Source organism: Dromiciops gliroides, chromosome 1 (genome assembly GCF_019393635.1).
Source record: "Dromiciops gliroides isolate mDroGli1 chromosome 1, mDroGli1.pri, whole genome shotgun sequence".
Classification (NCBI taxonomy): Eukaryota; Metazoa; Chordata; class Mammalia; order Microbiotheria; family Microbiotheriidae; genus Dromiciops; species Dromiciops gliroides.
Window position 1 is genome coordinate 27192872 of NC_057861.1, and position 17175 is coordinate 27210046.

The window sequence follows — 17175 nt, forward strand, 5'->3', positions numbered from 1 at the left end:
ATCATTCAATTTGTTACTACTGGACAACAGATTTGTATGCGTTGCTCTTGATCTGGTTCAGTTCATCTCTTTAATTATCAAAGATATTTTAGGGCATTAATTGCTGAACAGGGATTTGTCATCTGTTAGTTTATAAAAGAAACAGATTGAACTTCTTGTGTATTATCTTAGCCACCAGAGTCTATCTTGCTAGCCATTTGATAGCCAGTAGTCAAAAGTACACAGTTTCTATTGTTTCCCTGCATAATCTGGAATAACCAGTAAATCTAGGCTTCCATTTATAATTTCTGGTGGCAACAACCTCATCCTGATTTGGTATCATAAATCCTTCCATTTCTATCATTATCATCATCATCACCAAGCCTGACCTTTTTCATTTTATAGGGGAGTGAACTGAGGCTCTGGGTGAGAGAATGACTTACCTAGCTTAGACAGCTAACAAGTACCAAAGCCAAGACTAACACAAAATCTGAGTTGAAAGGAACTTCAAAGATCCTGTAGTCCAACTCTTATCTGAACAAGAAATTTCTCTATAACATTTTCAACAAGGGACTTCTCCTATAAGACCTCCAGGGAGAGGGAATCCAACACCTGCCAAGGTAGACATTTTATTTGGGATAACTCATCGTTAAGAAGCTCTTCATTACATCATGCCTAAATTTGCTTCTCTGCAACTTCTACTCATTAAGCCCAGTTCTGCTCTCTGGGGTCAAGTGGAACAAATCTCATTCCTCTTCCATGTGATAGCCCTCTAAATACTAAGGGTGATTATCATGTACTTTCTCCACTATCCCAATCCTTCTCTTTTCCAAGCTAAACATTCCTAGATGCCTCAACTTATATGACACGACTTTGGGGTCCCTTGGGCAGTGAGGTGGTGTAGTGGATAGAGCACTGGGTTTGGAGTCAAGAAGACCTGAGTTAAAATCTGGCCTCAGACACTTACTAGCTATGTGACCCTAGAAAAGTCACTTAAACCTGTTTGCCTCAGTTTCTTCATCTGTAAAATGAGCTGGAGAAGGAAATGGTAAACCATTCTAGTATCTTTGCCAACAAAACCCAAAATGGGGTCATAAAGAGTCAAACATGACTGGAAAATGACTGAACTGAGATCTCTCACTAGCCTCATTGCCCTCTCCTCGACCCTTGCTAAACCCTCCAGTTTAGCAAGAACTAACTTAGCAAGACTAGAACTCAAGTGCCCTGACTCCTAGGACAGTGTTTTTTCCTCCCATACTGGGTGTCTCTTTTCAGTGGAATTCCAAAATTATAATTTAGGAGCCCAATAGTGAACTGTGGTTTCATTTTCGTTTGTTTGTTTTTTTGTTTTTGTTTTTTTTTTGTGAGGCAATGGGGGTTAAGTGACTTGCCCAGGGTCACACAGATAGTAAGTGTCAAGTGTCTGAGGCTGGATTTGAACTCAGGTCCTCCTGAATCCAGGGCTGGTGCTTTATCCACTGTGCCACCTAGCTGCCCCCACTGTGGTTTCATTTTAAAGCCACACAACCAGTGTGAAATTAGAACTCACTCATCACTGTAAAAGTCTGCCTAGTTTGAAGGGTCTTGCTTCTAAAGAAAAATCTATGGTCCCTCCCAAAATTATAACCAGGAATAAACAGCAGCTTACCTTGTGCGGAGGGCCATGGATCTGTCATTGGGGCACATCCAGCGATCAGAACTATTGCTAAGCACTGTGTCTGTCATAGCCAGATGCCAGGGCTTTCTGAAAGAGATCACATGAGAAAAATAAGTAATCACTCATTCATTCATTCATTCCTTTTTTATTCATTTACCCATTCATTCAGGAAGTATTTACTAGACATGTATGGATTTTTGCTTATACAAAAAAGAAGTAGAATTCAATTCAATTCAACAAGTATTAATTAAGCACCTACTATATGCAAGGCTGAGATCAAATCAGTCAATACTTAAAGATTTGCATTTTTGAAGCATGCATTATTGCAGAACGGACTGGAGTTTGTAGACTCTGTTCTTTTCCCTTTTAAAAATCAGTACAGGGGGCGGCTAGGTGGCGCAGTGGATAAAGCACCAGCCCTGGATTCAGGAGTTCCTGAGTTCAAATCCAGCCTCAGACACTTGACACTTACTGGCTGTGTGATCCTGGGCAAGTCACTTAACCCCAAATGCCTCCCCCCCAGAAACCCCATAATTATAAAAATCATGCTGGGACTTCTGGGGTGGAGCCAAGATGGCAGAGGAAAGGCAGTGAGCTCCCAAACTCATGACACAATCGCTCCAAAAAACATCCAAATAACGCCATAGGAAAATGCCTGGAGCAGCAAAACTCACAGAAGAATGTGCTGAAATCATCTTCTAACCAAGAACGGCTTGGAAGGTCAGAAGGAGGGAGCTGCTGTGCTGATAGAGGAGTCGAGCCCAACCCCACAGTCACCCTGACACAGATCCAGTCCCAGGAAGGCCTCACCAGAGAAGGAGACCCCCCAGAGCCTCTGAATCAGCTGAAGCACAGTGTTGTCTGGAACTAAGCTCACAGTCTGCTTAGTGGGCTGAGCCCTGGGCATGGGGGAGACTACAGGGGTCTATGCTGGTGCTAAGGCAGAACTTGGATTTTACACCCCTGCTGAGAACCAGGAGGTAGGCTCGAGTAGCAGCTCATACTAGACTGATCGGCCACAGTCAGACACACTACACCTTGACACTGTGATGTCATTGGTTCTCTCTGAGCAAATGGCAACAGCAGGGCACAGACAGAGCAACAGCTCAAGGCCTCCAATGTGACCACCCTGTATTGTAATATCTATGGGGTGTTAAAAACCACTTAATGTGTATAAAACTGGGCTACAATTTTCATTAGGTTATTTTTTATGTATCAGTGATGATGTTTTTGAGCATTGTGCCCCAATTCCATTTCCCCCATAAACTTTGTGGGTTTTATTGCTTGATTTTTCAGTGTGCCACTTTGGAGAACAAATATGTCAAGTTACAGCAAAACTGTCTATATAGGCCAATGCAGTTGACTTTGTTTCTTCAGAAAATGCCAGAAAGTATCAGCAAGGAAATGGTTGGCAAACACCTAGAAAGGGAAGCAGTAATTTATTTTTATTTGGGGGGGGGAGTTTGTTTTTGGTTGGTTGGTTGTATATGTTTTTTTGGTGGAACAATGAGGGTTAAGTGACTTGTCCAGGGTCACACTGCTAGTAAGTGTAGAGTGTCTGAGGCTGGATTTGAACTCAGGTCCTTCCAACTCCAAGGTTGGTGCACTAAGCCACCCAGCAACCCCCATACTAGTTTTTAACAATTACTGCTGGGGCAGCTAAGTGGTGCAGTGGATAAAGCAGCCTTGGACACTTACTAGCTCTATGACCCTGAATAAGTCACTTAACTCTTATTCCCCCCTCCCAAAAAAAGCCAGTATGGCTTCAAGCAGGTCTAACCTAATTTCCTTTTCTGGCATCTAAACTAGTAGAAAAGGGGAATGTCATGTATACCATTTACTTAGATTTTTAGCAAAATTACTTTATAAAATCTTTCATATTATACTTGTAGAGAAGATGGAGTATGGATTGAACAAAAATATAATGAAATGAGTTCATAACTGGTCAGGTGATTGAACTCAGTGAATGCTGATTAATGGTCCTGTGTCAACATGACAAGAGCAAGCACCAGTAGAATGACTTGAGCTGGTAAATATTTTGAAGAGCTGGGTTCAAGTCCTGCTTCCTGTGTGACCCTCAGCCAGTCTCAATGTCCCAGTGCTCTAGGCAACTAAGTTACCAGTACATAGGAGTAGGGGAAGTTATTCCCTATACCATAAGTCCAGTCAAACCAAACCAAGCTAAACCAAAAAACCCAATGACTTGGATAAAGGCTTAAACTGGAAGCTTAAATATAGGAGGTATTAATAACATGGTAGATGACAATCAGGATCCCAAAGGATCTTGACAAATAAGGATTTATACAGCACTTACTATGTACCAGGCACCAGGTGAAGCACTTTACAAATATTTTCTCATTTGATCTCACAACATCCCTGGGAGGTAGGTGCTATTATTATCATCTCCATTTTTTTTAGTGAGGCAGTAGTGATAGCCAGTAGGGTTAAGTGACTTGCCCAGGGTCACACAGCTAGTAAGTGTTAAGTGTCTGAAGCTGGATTTGAACTCAGGTCCTCCTGACTCCAGGGCCAGCACTCTATCCACTGTGCCACCTAGTTGCCCATCGTCTCCATTTTACAGTTGAGGAGACTGAGGCAAATAGAAGTCAAATTACTTGTGCAGGGTCACACAGCTATTAATTGTCTAAGGCCAGATTTTAACTCAGGTCTTCCTGAAAGCAGGCTCAGTACTCTATCTACTCTACCACCTAGATGCTTCTGACAGATCAGAACCTTGAGCTGAATCCAGGAATAAATGAATGAGCATTTATGAAGCATCCTCTTTGGAACAGGTGCTGTGTTAACCATGGGGGATTCAAAGACAAAAATGAACTATTCCCTGCCCATATGGAAATTTCATACTACACTAGTAATCTAGAGAAAGGGTGAGAGGGGTAGGGTATGAAATAGGCTACATAATCTCAATGATTCCTTCCAGTTCTGACTCTAGGATTGCATGAGGGCTGGCTTTGCTCCTCTGACCCCTTCCGACATGGTCAGGCCCAGATCCATTTGCATTTCTCACTTAGGTCTCTCTCCCTCCTGATCTCTGAGCTCATGGATTGGACGTTGTTTCCATCGGGAGAACCCTAATTAAAGCCCATTTACTTTCCCCAGAAATGGCAGGCATTTAAATCTTACTCACTGAGGTTGTTCTGCTGGAGGTTTTTTACTGCACTTAAGGGAACAGCAAGACTGCAGGAAGAAAGTCACTCTACTCTGTGGGAAGCTTGGAAGATATAACCGGAGCTCCAGGTCCTCAGCATCTCCAGCCTCATTTTGAGGAAGCTAAACACTTCACATCACAACCTGCAGCCACCGGTTGCAATGGCTCCTAATGAGTCCCTCCCCCCATTCTTCCTGCCCCCAGGCCATAGCAGCCCAAGGAAGTTTCACCAAGCAGGAGACAGCTGTGTTCTTTCTGCAGGCTGGGCTAACTTTATGACAGACCACGGGAGGGTCATTTGAAAGGAGTCAGCATGGTTATTCAAGGTTGTGCTTGCCTTGGCCAAAGCCCAGTAACTCCTGTTCAATGAGCACTCCAGTGAAAGCCGGCTCTGCCTCCTGTTTACCTGGAAAATGTCCCATCTCAGTGCATGCAAGGAGGGGTCCATCATCCATGACCCAGTTGTTTGTTTTGCGATTTCATAAGAAATAGAGAGTACCTCTAGACATTTGGATTCAAGGGAAATGGGGAGGAGAGTACAGATGTTAATTTTCCATCTATATCATGTAGGGCCATTGCCCACAGTGTTTGTTGGAATGTTCAGGGTTCCTCTTGCAAAATGGGGAACTTTTCCTTCATATCACTCACTGAAATTACATTTTACTGTGGTACAGTGGAACTGTATTGGCTTTGAAGTCAGGATAATTGGATTCAAATCTAAACTCTGCCACTTGATTGCTATATGACCTTTTGGCAAGTTGTTTGACCTCTTTGGGACTCAGTTTCCTACTCTGCAGTAGCTCAAATGAAATGTGAGACATGCCAATGTAAAGACATTTCCACTCCACATATTCATATGGACTATTTATGCCTGACCTGTGGTAGAGCCTTCCAAACTCCTATTGGTCTGATCATCCACAGTAAGACACATTGTTTTGTTTTCTGTTTTTTTTTTTGGTGGGGCAATGAGGGTTAAGTGACTTTCCCAGGGTCACACAGCTCGTAAATGTCAAGTGTCTGAAGTCACATTTGAACTCAGGCCCTCGTGAATACAGGGCCGGTGCTTTATCTACTGTGCCACCTAGTTGCCCCCGTCAGACACATTGTATCTTGACCCTGACATAGTCATGTCATTCTGGTCCTCTTCAAGAATGAAGGACAACAGCCAACTAACCTACTCTATTAAAGAGTGGATTAGTTGGCCCCTACAATCTATTCCAGTTCTAAATTTATGGTCCTATGGTCCTTTCAGTTTCTCCTGCTAGTGATGCTTTGCAGCAACCATAATTTCACAAAAACTGTCTCACTCAAGACACAAGTCATCAGAATCTCATTTGGTCAACATCCAATCAATACACATTTGTTTCTTCCTCCAGACCTATGATTTCATTGTTTCAAGAAACTCCTAGTGAGGACACTACTTCAATTATAGGGACCAACAAATGATCTGCATTTTATAATCTTAGGGAATTATCCAAGACACTGAGAATTGGAGTGACCTTCCCAGTATCACACAGCCCAGATGTATCAGAGGTGTGACATGAACCCAAGTCTCCCCAACTTTGAGAACATTTTTACATCAATTAAAACCAAATTCTGCCTCTTCTGCAAGCAGCTGCCATGAGAAAAATTCAGTCTTGGGTTCTGGGAGAGGTTTTTAAAAGATTCAAAGATTTATGTTGCTAGAACTGGAAAAAATCTTCAGAGTCAACTAGTCTAACTCCATCATTTTACAAGTGATGAAAGTAAGGTCAAAAGAGGGTAAATGGATTGGACAAGGTCACACAAAAATTTAGTAGCTGAGTCAGGATCAAAACTTATGTTTTCTGAGTTCAGTGCTCTTCTGACTGGACTCATTCATCCAGGGGGCATAAATAAGAAAAAAGTTTACCATCTCAGGAGGAAATACTAGTAGGTCATAATATCAAAGATTTAGAGATGGAAAAGACCTTGATGCTGTTCAGTACTTAGGAAAGAGCCCCCAAACATAGAAAGTGCTTAATAAATGCCAACAGATGGTGACAAGTTTAAAGCTTTCAATTTACAAATGAGGAAACTGAGGTCCCAAGTGATTTAACAGTATAGTAAAAAGAATGCCTTTAACTTCTTTAGGCCTCAGCTTCCTCCTCTATAAAATGAATAGGTTGAATTAAATTACTTCTAAGATCCCTTTCAGCTCTCTAAAGACAAGGGCCACTCACTAAGTCTTACTAATTCTCCAAGGCTCTGATGGTGGGTGCTCTCCGTGGTGCTGATTGGCTAAATTTCAGTACTGTTTATTTACTAAATAATAATGCTTGAGTGAGCTGGGGTCACCCCCTTGTCATCACCTTCTCACATCCCTCCAATTCCAACTCATGCAAGGCACTCAAATTATTTACTATGAACTAGATCTCAAGTAGGTCCAAAGAAGGGGCTCTTTGGCCCTCTAACCATCCCAGAAACCCTAAAATCCCTTCAGCTCCTCATTGATACTATTAATGACACCCTTTTACTTGGACTATGCCCAAAAGGGAGAAAGAAAAGTCTTTTTCAACTTAAAATTTTTTATTGTTGCCTTTCAGAATCACAAATGTCTAAGGAAAAGGAGGGAGGCAAGGAAGCAGGTATACACACACATACACACACACACATACACACACACACACACACACAATTTGTGATTCTAACTCTATTCTGAAGTTCAGGGAGAGCTTTTCTTACAACACTCCTCTCATGTAGGTAGTGAAAGTATTGTACTATCACTATCCTACATATAATGAAACTGAGCCTGATAAGGCAAAGACCTGGAGTCACACAACTAGTGAGCACCAGAGCTGAGGGAAGGAGCAAGAACACTGGTTTGGAGTTGGGGACCTGGGTTCAAAGCCCAATTCTGCTCATTGCTACCTTTGTTGCCTTAGTCCCCCTCCCTGGGTCTAAGTTTCTTCATTTGTAAAATGATAGGGTTTGTGATATATAAAAAGTTTGAGAGAAATCATTTCTGGGTAGTTAATAATTTTATTAATCATGTTAGAATATAATTAATAAGAGGGATCTTGAATGCCAAAGACCACTCGGGGAACACACTCAACACTTATATGCCCTTGGAAGAGTGGTCATTCCTGAGGGTGCAACGAACTCTGATTGGTTAACAAGTAATGAGAATTAATATTATAATAAGAGGTGGACCTATTCTAATGAGGGGTCGGGGGAATGTGACTTTAATCACTCAGTTTTGCTCAAAGAGACTTATCTATATCCATAACACCCATCTGATGAAAGGGAGAATCTACATTTTCCCATACTTATCTGAGTAAAACACAACAGAGTGGAATCCATCAATTCACCTGAATTAAAATAAAGAAATTTTTTAAGTAAATTAATTTAATTAATTTAAATTAAAATTTTTTTAAAATAAAGAAACCTTTTGAACAGCTCTGAGTTTTCCCTCTCAGTATCAGCCCTGAACTTCAAAGGCTACCTGAATAACCTATGGGACTAATTTCTGAATGAGGAAGTAGAAAGGGGAAAACCTTAGTCCTAATTCAATAATTATCATTTCTCTCAGGTTTGACTCGATAACCTAAAGGGTCCCTTCCAACTAACTCTAAATTCAATGCTCTATAATCTTAACCCAGGTCTCCCAACACTCTTTCCACCACACACTTCTGGAGTTTCATTGGCATTAATCTCTATGCCCCCCCAACACCTAAATTCTATGATCTTATTCTGCTCATCCCTAAGCCCTATTCCATTTTCCAGTACCCTCCTCTTAGAAATTGCTTTGCATTCTATTTTTTTGTTTTGTTTTGTTTTGTTTTTTTAGTGAGGCAGTTGGGGTTAAGTGACTTGCCCAGGGTCACACAGCTAGTAAGTGTTAAGTGTCTGAGGCCGGATTCGAACTCAGGTACTCCTGACTCCAGGGCCGGTGCTCTATCCACTGCGCCACCTAGCTGCCCCCCTATTTTAATTTAAATATTCTAATCACATGCTATTAGTCCCAAATAGAATGTAAGCTCCTTGAAGTCAGGAACTGTTTCTCTTTTATCTTTGTAACCTCAGTGCTTAATAAATAGGGATAGAGATTAGACTGATTTCATCGGTATAGAAAACTTCTGGGTGAGGAAACTCCCTCCACTAATTCGAGCTGGCACTTTCTCTGAGCACTGAAAGATTATGACTTGCCCCAGGGCCATACAGCCCATTTGTGTCAGAGTTAAGACTTAAACCAAGCCTTCCTGACTCTGAGGCTGCCTCCCTATCCACTAATCCAGGTTGCCTGACACTTTGGAAGAAATTGAATAAATGTTAGTTGAATTCAATTGAATTGCTGAAATAAAGTTTATTGTATAAGGTGCTGGCCTGGCTTGGGGTAGAGCACTTCAGTGAGGACAGCTATCCAAGGAACAGGGTGGGGTGGGGAGAACCTTAAAGGAGGGATGGGAACTAAAGACAAGTTTCATCACAAATTGGCCAGCTTTACCTCCCGCTCTGTACTGCCCCTTTCTCTCCCTTCCAGGAAAGAATGGTTGAAATACTCAGACAAAAAGCCCATAATGCTCCTATCTCTTACTGAATTTACTGGTCTAGGCTGCCCTCTGGTTCCTGATCTATTTATGGGGCTTTCCCTTCCCTTCAGCCAGGCTCCTCTGGATCAATCAGGGGGGCTGGGAGCCCTTTCCCCCCTGGATACCTCAGTAGAGTACAAGCTCCTTGAGGGAAGACATGATTTCATTTTAGTATCTGTATCCCTCAGTGCCTAGGCTGGTGCCTGGCACATCTAGGCAATTAGTTAGCATTTTTGATTGATTGACATTGACAAACCAGGTTTGCTCAAGCCACAGGGCGGACCAAGAGACTGTAACTTTGTGACCTCAACAAAGCATTTCAAACGCTGCACAGGCAATTAAAACTCAGTGACAATAAACAAAACCAATTAAAAGAAAAACTAAATACTTAATAAGACAAATGAGGTGGAAGCAATAAAATCTGGGCTGAGAGAACTGGCATTAATTACAATAAAGGATTGTTTCTGCCTCTTTTCTATTTGTAAAAAGGCTGATTTAGCTTTTCCATTAGGGAGAGAGGATTGGTGTGCCTGCCTTAGCCTAATGTGCTTTTTGCCTTTTTTTTTCTTTTTTTCTTTTTTTTTTTTGACACTGACATGTCTTCAGGAGGAAGTAGAAGGAAGAGGTGATGCAGTGATGTAGAGGAGACAATCTGGAGTCAGCGGGGGCAGGGTTGAAGACCTAGCTCTGCCACTTATGCCCTCTCTAACCTTGGACAAGCCACATCACTTCAAGGGTCCTCAGTTTCTTCATCCATAAAATGTGTGGGGTTGCACTAGGTGAGCCCTTTCAGCTCTGTGTCTATCACCTTATAAGAAGGAGACTGGAGAGTTTGAGGCATTGAGAGCTCTATGTTCAAATGTAGGATCATACTACCCTTATATAATCTAGATCTAATTGCTTGCCTTCTCAGTGAGGGGGGTAGGGAGGGAGGAAGGGAGAGAATTTGGAACTCAGTTTTTAAAACATGTTAAAAATTGTTTTCACATATAATTGGGGGAAAATAAAATACTAAACAAAACAAATGTAGGATCACAGTTATCGAGTTGGAAGTGACCTCAGAAACTATCTAAGATCAACCCTCTCATGTTGCAGACAAGAAACTTGAAGCTGGGGGCTGCTAGGTGGCATAGCGGATAAAGCACCAGCCCTGGATTCAGAAGGTCCTGAATTCAAATCCAGCCTCATACACTTGACACTTACTAGTTGTGTGCCCTGGACAACTCACTTAATTCTCATTGCCGAAGGAAGGAAGGAGGGAAGGAAGGAAGGAAGGAAGGAAGGAAGGAAGGAAGGAAGGAAGGAAGGAAGGAAGGAAGGAAGGAAGGAAAGAAAGAAGGAAGGAAAGAAAGAAGGAAGGAAGAAACTTGAAGCTAAGAGAAATGAAGTGACTTGTCCAAGATCACACGAGGACAAGCATCAAAAACAGAATTTGAACCCGAGTCCTCTGATCATAGAGTTAATGCCCTTTCCATTGTACCACAGCCTTCTGGTATAACCAGAGGGTGGTGTTTGTAGTGTTTGCCAGCCTTCTCAGAAGGCTAAATCACCAAAGTAGTCCATATCTGGGATTCTGGGAAGTATTAGCTTCTTATCCCTATAAAGTTGGAGATACCAAAAAATTCATGCTACTGGTTTTGTAGAGAGTATCTACCACCACAGAGGTAACTGTCATCAACTCTCAATTAATCATTTCAATAAAAGCAAAGAGTATCCCAACCCATGCCTAAATAATAATAGCTAATAAATATATTGTACTTTAAGATTTATAAGGCACTTTTCATTCAGGATCTCTTTTAAGTCTCTCAACAACCCTGTGCATTTGCTTTTATTTCTTGGGCCAGACCTGGGAAAATAGAGAAGTCTCATTTTGGAAACCTCTCCCATAATGAAGATCTATGACTTGCTATTACTAATAGTCTTCTTAAATGAATTAATGAACTCAATTGACTATCATATCTTTGCCTGAACTTAAGTTCATATACTCTAGTAAAATTATATATTCTAGCCTTCAACTTAAAGCTTAGTTGTTTTTCCTGCTTTTAATTTGATATATACACTTGTCCCCACTTCATCCACACCAAGAGAATTTCGTGTGCTTCCTGAATTCATCCACAAGCCCAATGTCCTGCATCTTCAACGTGTTGTCCACTGGTCAATATCCATCCATGATGGTTTTGAAGTTAATTGTTTTTTGAATGACATAAATAAATACAAATTAATGGAGTCAAATTTTAGCTGAAGGAATTTTTTCAAAATTGGATTATTTTGATAGTTTTCATCTGAAATGTGGAGGCTTTATGAATCGTGATTATAAATCTAAGGACACAAAAGGCAATCATGTCTCTCATTTTATAGGTGAAGAAATCTAGGACAGGAGAGGTTAAGCAATTTGTCACAAATATAGTATCAAAACAATGTCTAGAACCCAAACCCTCTGATCCCAGAGTGAATGTTCTTTCTATTGTATCATGAAGTGTTGAAGAGAACTGAATTGTTTGTAACTATTATTAATAGTCTTTTTTTTGTTTTTTGGTGAGGCAATTGGGGTTAAGTGACTTGCTCAGGGTCACACAGCTAGTAAGTGTCAAGCATCTGAGGCCAGATTTGAACTCAGGTACTCCTGACTCCAGGGCCGGTGCTCTATCCACTGCGCCACCTAGCTGCCCCTATTAATAGTCTTAAAGAGTTGTCTGGGGATGTTATGAAGTTAAGAGACTTGCTTTGGGTTACATGACTGGAATGTGTGAGAGATGGAACACAGGTTTTCCTAACTCCAAGGGCGGATCTCTATCCACTATGCCCCACTACCTCTCACCCCCACTTTACAAATGAAGAAATTGGAGTCCAGAGAGATCTAATGATTTGCCCATGCTCACATAGCTGGTTTGTGTCAGAGATCCTGCACTTTTCATTCACTGATCTGCCTGGTTTCAACTCCATCGAACAAAACTTCCCCTTCCAGGCTAAGCTCATCACTTCTAATCTCACCACCATGTTGCTAACACAAGCACTAAGTGACATTACTTCACTCAGCCTCTTCTCCCCTCTGATTGGAGGGGTGGAGAGTAGCCAATGCCTTCCTTTATAAAGGACAGACATTGGACTCTCAGTTCACTCTACTTTGTATATGCTATTTTGCCTGGTTTCAACTCCATAGAACAAGATGCCCCTGAGCCAGGTACCCCTTGGTCTTCCCCTTTTCCCATCTCCTTTTGTATATTATCTCTCCACATTAGATTGTAAGCTCCTTGTGGACAGGAACTGTCTTTCTTTTTATTACTTGAATCCTTAGCACTTAGAACAGTACCTGGCCTACAGTAGATACTTAATAAATGTTCATTGGATTGTATAAATACAACCCAAGTCTACCTTAGTTCTGCTCATGTTAGTTCAATCTCCCAACTCAATAAACTCCGATGGTTCCCTCCCCCACTCCACTCCATCCCCCAGTAAGCTGACGAAGTGATTTTCCTAAATCACAGGTCTGACCATGTCACCACCACTCCCCTCCACTCAATAAACTCCAATGGCTCCCTATTGCCTTTAGGATCACATGTAAGTTTCACTGTCATTTAAAGTTCTTCCCAACCTAGTCTCTTTCTACATTTCTGACATGGGGGTTGGGGAGATAAGCCCATTAGGCATGGCTGCTGCTTGATCAGCACCAGGGGACAGAAGTCAGGACCACCACCCCTCCATTGTCAGGTGGTGGTCACCCCATCGTTCGAGGAGAAATGTGTCTCAGAGAATCATGCCTCTGAGCCATTTTCTGCCCTTGAGGCAAATCTTTGACTTCCCTCTTGGTCATTTTCTCTAAGCGCCCAAATAAAAGACTTTTAGTCTAATTGAATTGTGTGCAAGAAAGAGGAATACCAGGGCAGCTGGGTGGTGATGCAGTGGATAAAGCACCAGCCCTGGATTCGGGAGGACCCAAGTTCAAATCTGGCTTCAGACACTTGGCACTAGCTAGCTGTGTGACCCTGGGCAAGTTACTTAATCCTCATTGCCCTGGAAAGAAAGAAAGAAAAGAAAGGAAAGGAAGAAAAGGAAGGAAAGGAAGGAAAGGAAGGAAAGGAAGGGAAGGAAGGGAAGGAAGGGAAGGAAGGGAAGGAAGGGAAGGAAGGGAGGAAGGAAGGAAGGAAGGAAGGAAGGAAGGAAGGAAGGAAGGAAGGAAGGAAGGAAGGAAGGAAGGAAGGAAGGAAGGAAGGAAGGAAGGAAGGAAGGAAGGAAGGAAGGAAGGAAGGAAGGAAGGAAGGGAGGGAGAGGAATACCTAAGGACCCCCACCACCTATTTCCCCTGTGACAATTTCGATTCTTAAACATTACTCCCTTCTCCATACTGTACAACACAATCATATGGGCCTCTTTCCTGTTCCTCACATGTAACTCTCCAGTATCCTCATCTGTGCCCTTGCATATGCTCTCTTCCATTTCCCCAAATAATCTCCTTCCTCACTTCTGCCTCTTAGATCCTTGGCTTCCTTTCCAATTCAGTACAGCCTCCAACAAACTGAGATTTGGGAGAGAACTTAATTTGCCAAGGCCAAGGTCAGCCACTGCATCCGGAATTTTCTTTTGCCACTAGACTTTGATGACTCTGGAAGACAGAGTGAGGCCGAGAACTTTGAGTAGCTCTGTCTCACTTAAATCTAATTCAAAAGCAAATCAAGCCATCACCCCATGATGTCACTGGTCTTCTTCAAGAACAAAGGACCACGGGGCAGCTAGGTGGCGCAGTGGATAAAGCACTGGCCCTGGATTCAGGTGTACCTGAGTTCAAATCCAGCCTCAGACACTTGACACTTACTATCTGTGTGACCCTGGGAAAGTCACTTAACCCCAATTGCCTTACCAAAAAAAGAAAAAGAAAAGAAAAAGAACAAAGGATCACCACTCCCAACAAGAAGTAGCTCAAACATCACCTCCTGCTGGAGGCCTTTTCTCATTCCCCCAAAGCTGCCAGTGCTTCCCCTCTGAGGTAAGCACACATTTTTCCCCCTTATTTGGATGGAGCCTTGAGGGAAGGGACAGTATTTGCTTTTCTTTGTATCCCCAGTTGTTGATTGCTAGACTCCTGACACCAAGGCTGGCCCTCCCTCCCACTATGTTCTCCTGCCTCTCATCTCTATTTTATCAGTGAAAAAAGGAAATCTCAGAAGGGACAAGTGGATATACAAGTGCCAGAGAATTTGAATCCAACTTTTCTCCTGACTCCACATTCAGCTCTGTTTCCATTAAGCTAGAGGGACTCTTAATTCTCCCTGGAAGAAAGGTCTCCCTGAGGAAGGGGCACCATAAACACTCCCATAGTCCTCAGCAAGTCAAGACCTGGCTAAGCTCTGCAGAGTCAGCCTGAGCCCCTCCCTATACCAGCAAACAGGGCCACAACAGAGACACACTGCCAAGACAGCTCCCATCTCTCCAGGGCTTGCTGAACAATCAAATCAATTACCTCCTAAACAAAGAGCCTGGTCCCTTTGATAAAGGGGAAACTTGTTTTTGTGTCTGTTACAGCTGACCTTATCTCAGCAACTGTTCCCTGCTACTGAATGGTTTGGGGAAGGGGTGGGGGTAGAGGAAGTGATTTATATTCTCTGGCCCCCCTACAAGAAAATGTGATTAAGGTTCTCCAGGGTATTGAAATAAGTCATTAAGCTTAACGGCTTCTGGATGCCACTCAAGCCCTGGACTTTGGCAGATTCATCCCTATTAAAACTCAGCAACAGCTAGCTGGGCTCCAGCCACTGAGATCATGCTATCATATACCTCGAAACTACCATCAGAGGTCAGCTGGTTCATCTATCTGCCCCCAAGGATGACACTCTCATTTGGGGGAAATCAGACCAAAGGCTTTAATCCATTACAAAAATGCCACTGCCTGACGATAGGTGGCCAAAAAACTTGTGGGGTAAAGGAGAGAGCAATAGGATGAGAGATTGGAGGCCTGGTTCCAGTCCCAATTCTGCTAATTAACTGAGTGACCTTGAGCAAATCACCTCCTGTGTTCCTCAGAGAGATCTTGTTCCTCAGTTGTAAAATGAAGACAAGAGATCAAATAATCCCTAAAGTTCCATCATGTATCACCCTTCTCTACTTTAAGCACCGCCCCCCCCCCTCAGCTTTGATGTTCTTTGTTCTAAGGGCCTTCCAAGTCCCAACACTCCATGTTTTAAAATTCCTTTCAACTCAAATTCTCCCCTCCCACTTCTGATATCTCTGTTTTAAAGTTCTTCTCATCTCTGACATTCCCTATTCTAAGACCTTTCCTAACTCTGACATTCTCTTTTCTAAGGGTCCTTCCAATTTTGGCATTCTGAGAGCCTTCCCACTTGACATTCTCTATTCTAAGGCTCCTCCCAGCTCTGAAATTACATGTTCAAAAGTCTCATCCAATCCTGTTTTTACAGGTGACAATCCTGAAAGAAAACTGAACTTTATGGGAGCAGCTAGGTGGAGCAGCTAGGTGGAGCAGCGGATAAAACACCAACCCTGAATTCAGGAGGACCTGAGTTCAAATCCAGCCTCAGACACTTGACACTTATTAGCTGTATGACCCTGGACAAGTCACTTAGCCCTCATTGCCCTTCCAAAACAAAACAAAACACTTTAATTTGAGTAGGATCTTGAGAGCAGAAAACTAAACCAAAAGAAAAAACCCAAGGACAAAAATCATGGAAGAGGGAGAAGGTATAAAGAAAGGGAGGGAAGGAGCTAGTTTTGAGCTATAGGAGACAGGATACAGCTGGAGCTGGGAGCTCTCCAGGTGCTGATGGTGACACCAATGTGACTCTAAAGACCCAACACAGTCTGCTGCCGGGAACCTCTCCAGAAGGGGGGCCCCTCAAAGACAGGAAGCCTTCCTGCTATCTTCATCTTTGGTATCTCCCAAAGAGTCTCCTTCCTGTGGTCCTCCCCAGTCTATCTCCCATCTGCCTTAGTTGTATAAGAAAACAACCACCACCTCCTCTTGGTATTTGGAGTCCATTTTACTATCTTGCTCCAGTCAGTTCTCAGGCTTGTTTCATGTTATTGTCCTTGGTTCCAGTAAAAATGGCCCCCTTCTGTCACTCAAACTATGCATTCCATCTCCTGCTTGTGTACTGTTGCTATGCCTGGGATGCACTCCCTCCTCGCCTCAAGCTAGGAAAATACTTCACTTCCTTCGAGACAACTCAAGTGCTCCATTTTACATGAAGTCTCTCCTGACCACCTCCAACTCCTAGTGCCCTCTGTAAATATCCTGTATTTGTCTACCTCATATTTGTAATTTATTATTTTCTATTAATTCTGTATATTCTTATGTATTTTTGTGTTGCTTCCCCCAAAAGAATGCAAGCTTCTTGAAGGCAGGGGTAGTTTCATCTTTTGTATTTGTATTCCCAGGGCCTGACACTGTGCCTGGTGCATAGTTGATACTTACTTGATGCCTATTGTTGATTGATTGGTTGATCTAACTTGAAGGGCTGACTTAGCATCTACTTCCTACCAAGTCCGTCTCTTGAGTCTTCCCAGTTTTTAGTGTTTTCTCTTTCCTCAAATAACCTTGTATTGACTTAAGTGTGATATATATCCACTAAGTTCAATCCAATAAACACTTATTAAGAACCTACTATGTGGGGGGCAGCTGGGTGGTGAAGTGGATAGAGCACCAGCCCTAGAGTCAGGAAGACCTGAGTTCAAATCCGGCCTCAGACACTTGACATTGACTAGCTGTGTATCTTAGGCAAGTCACTTAACCCTCATTGCCCAACCAAAAGAAAAAAAAGAACCTACTATGTGTCAGGTATCACAATAAGCACCCAGGATACAATTAACAAAAA

General features: G+C 42.5%; 1 protein-coding gene across 15 annotated transcripts in view; it reads right to left on the reverse strand.

Annotated features, from left to right (window-relative positions):
- The window catches only part of RPH3A (rabphilin 3A), a 344443-nt gene that overhangs the window by 114009 nt on the left and 213259 nt on the right, over positions 1 to 17175 (reverse strand). For all 15 annotated transcript variants that reach the window (XM_043977132.1, XM_043977145.1, XM_043977136.1 and 12 more), the window contains one exon: positions 1628 to 1723. In XM_043977132.1, the coding sequence (XP_043833067.1) occupies positions 1628 to 1723 (96 nt within the window). The remainder of the gene's footprint in view (positions 1 to 1627; positions 1724 to 17175) is intronic.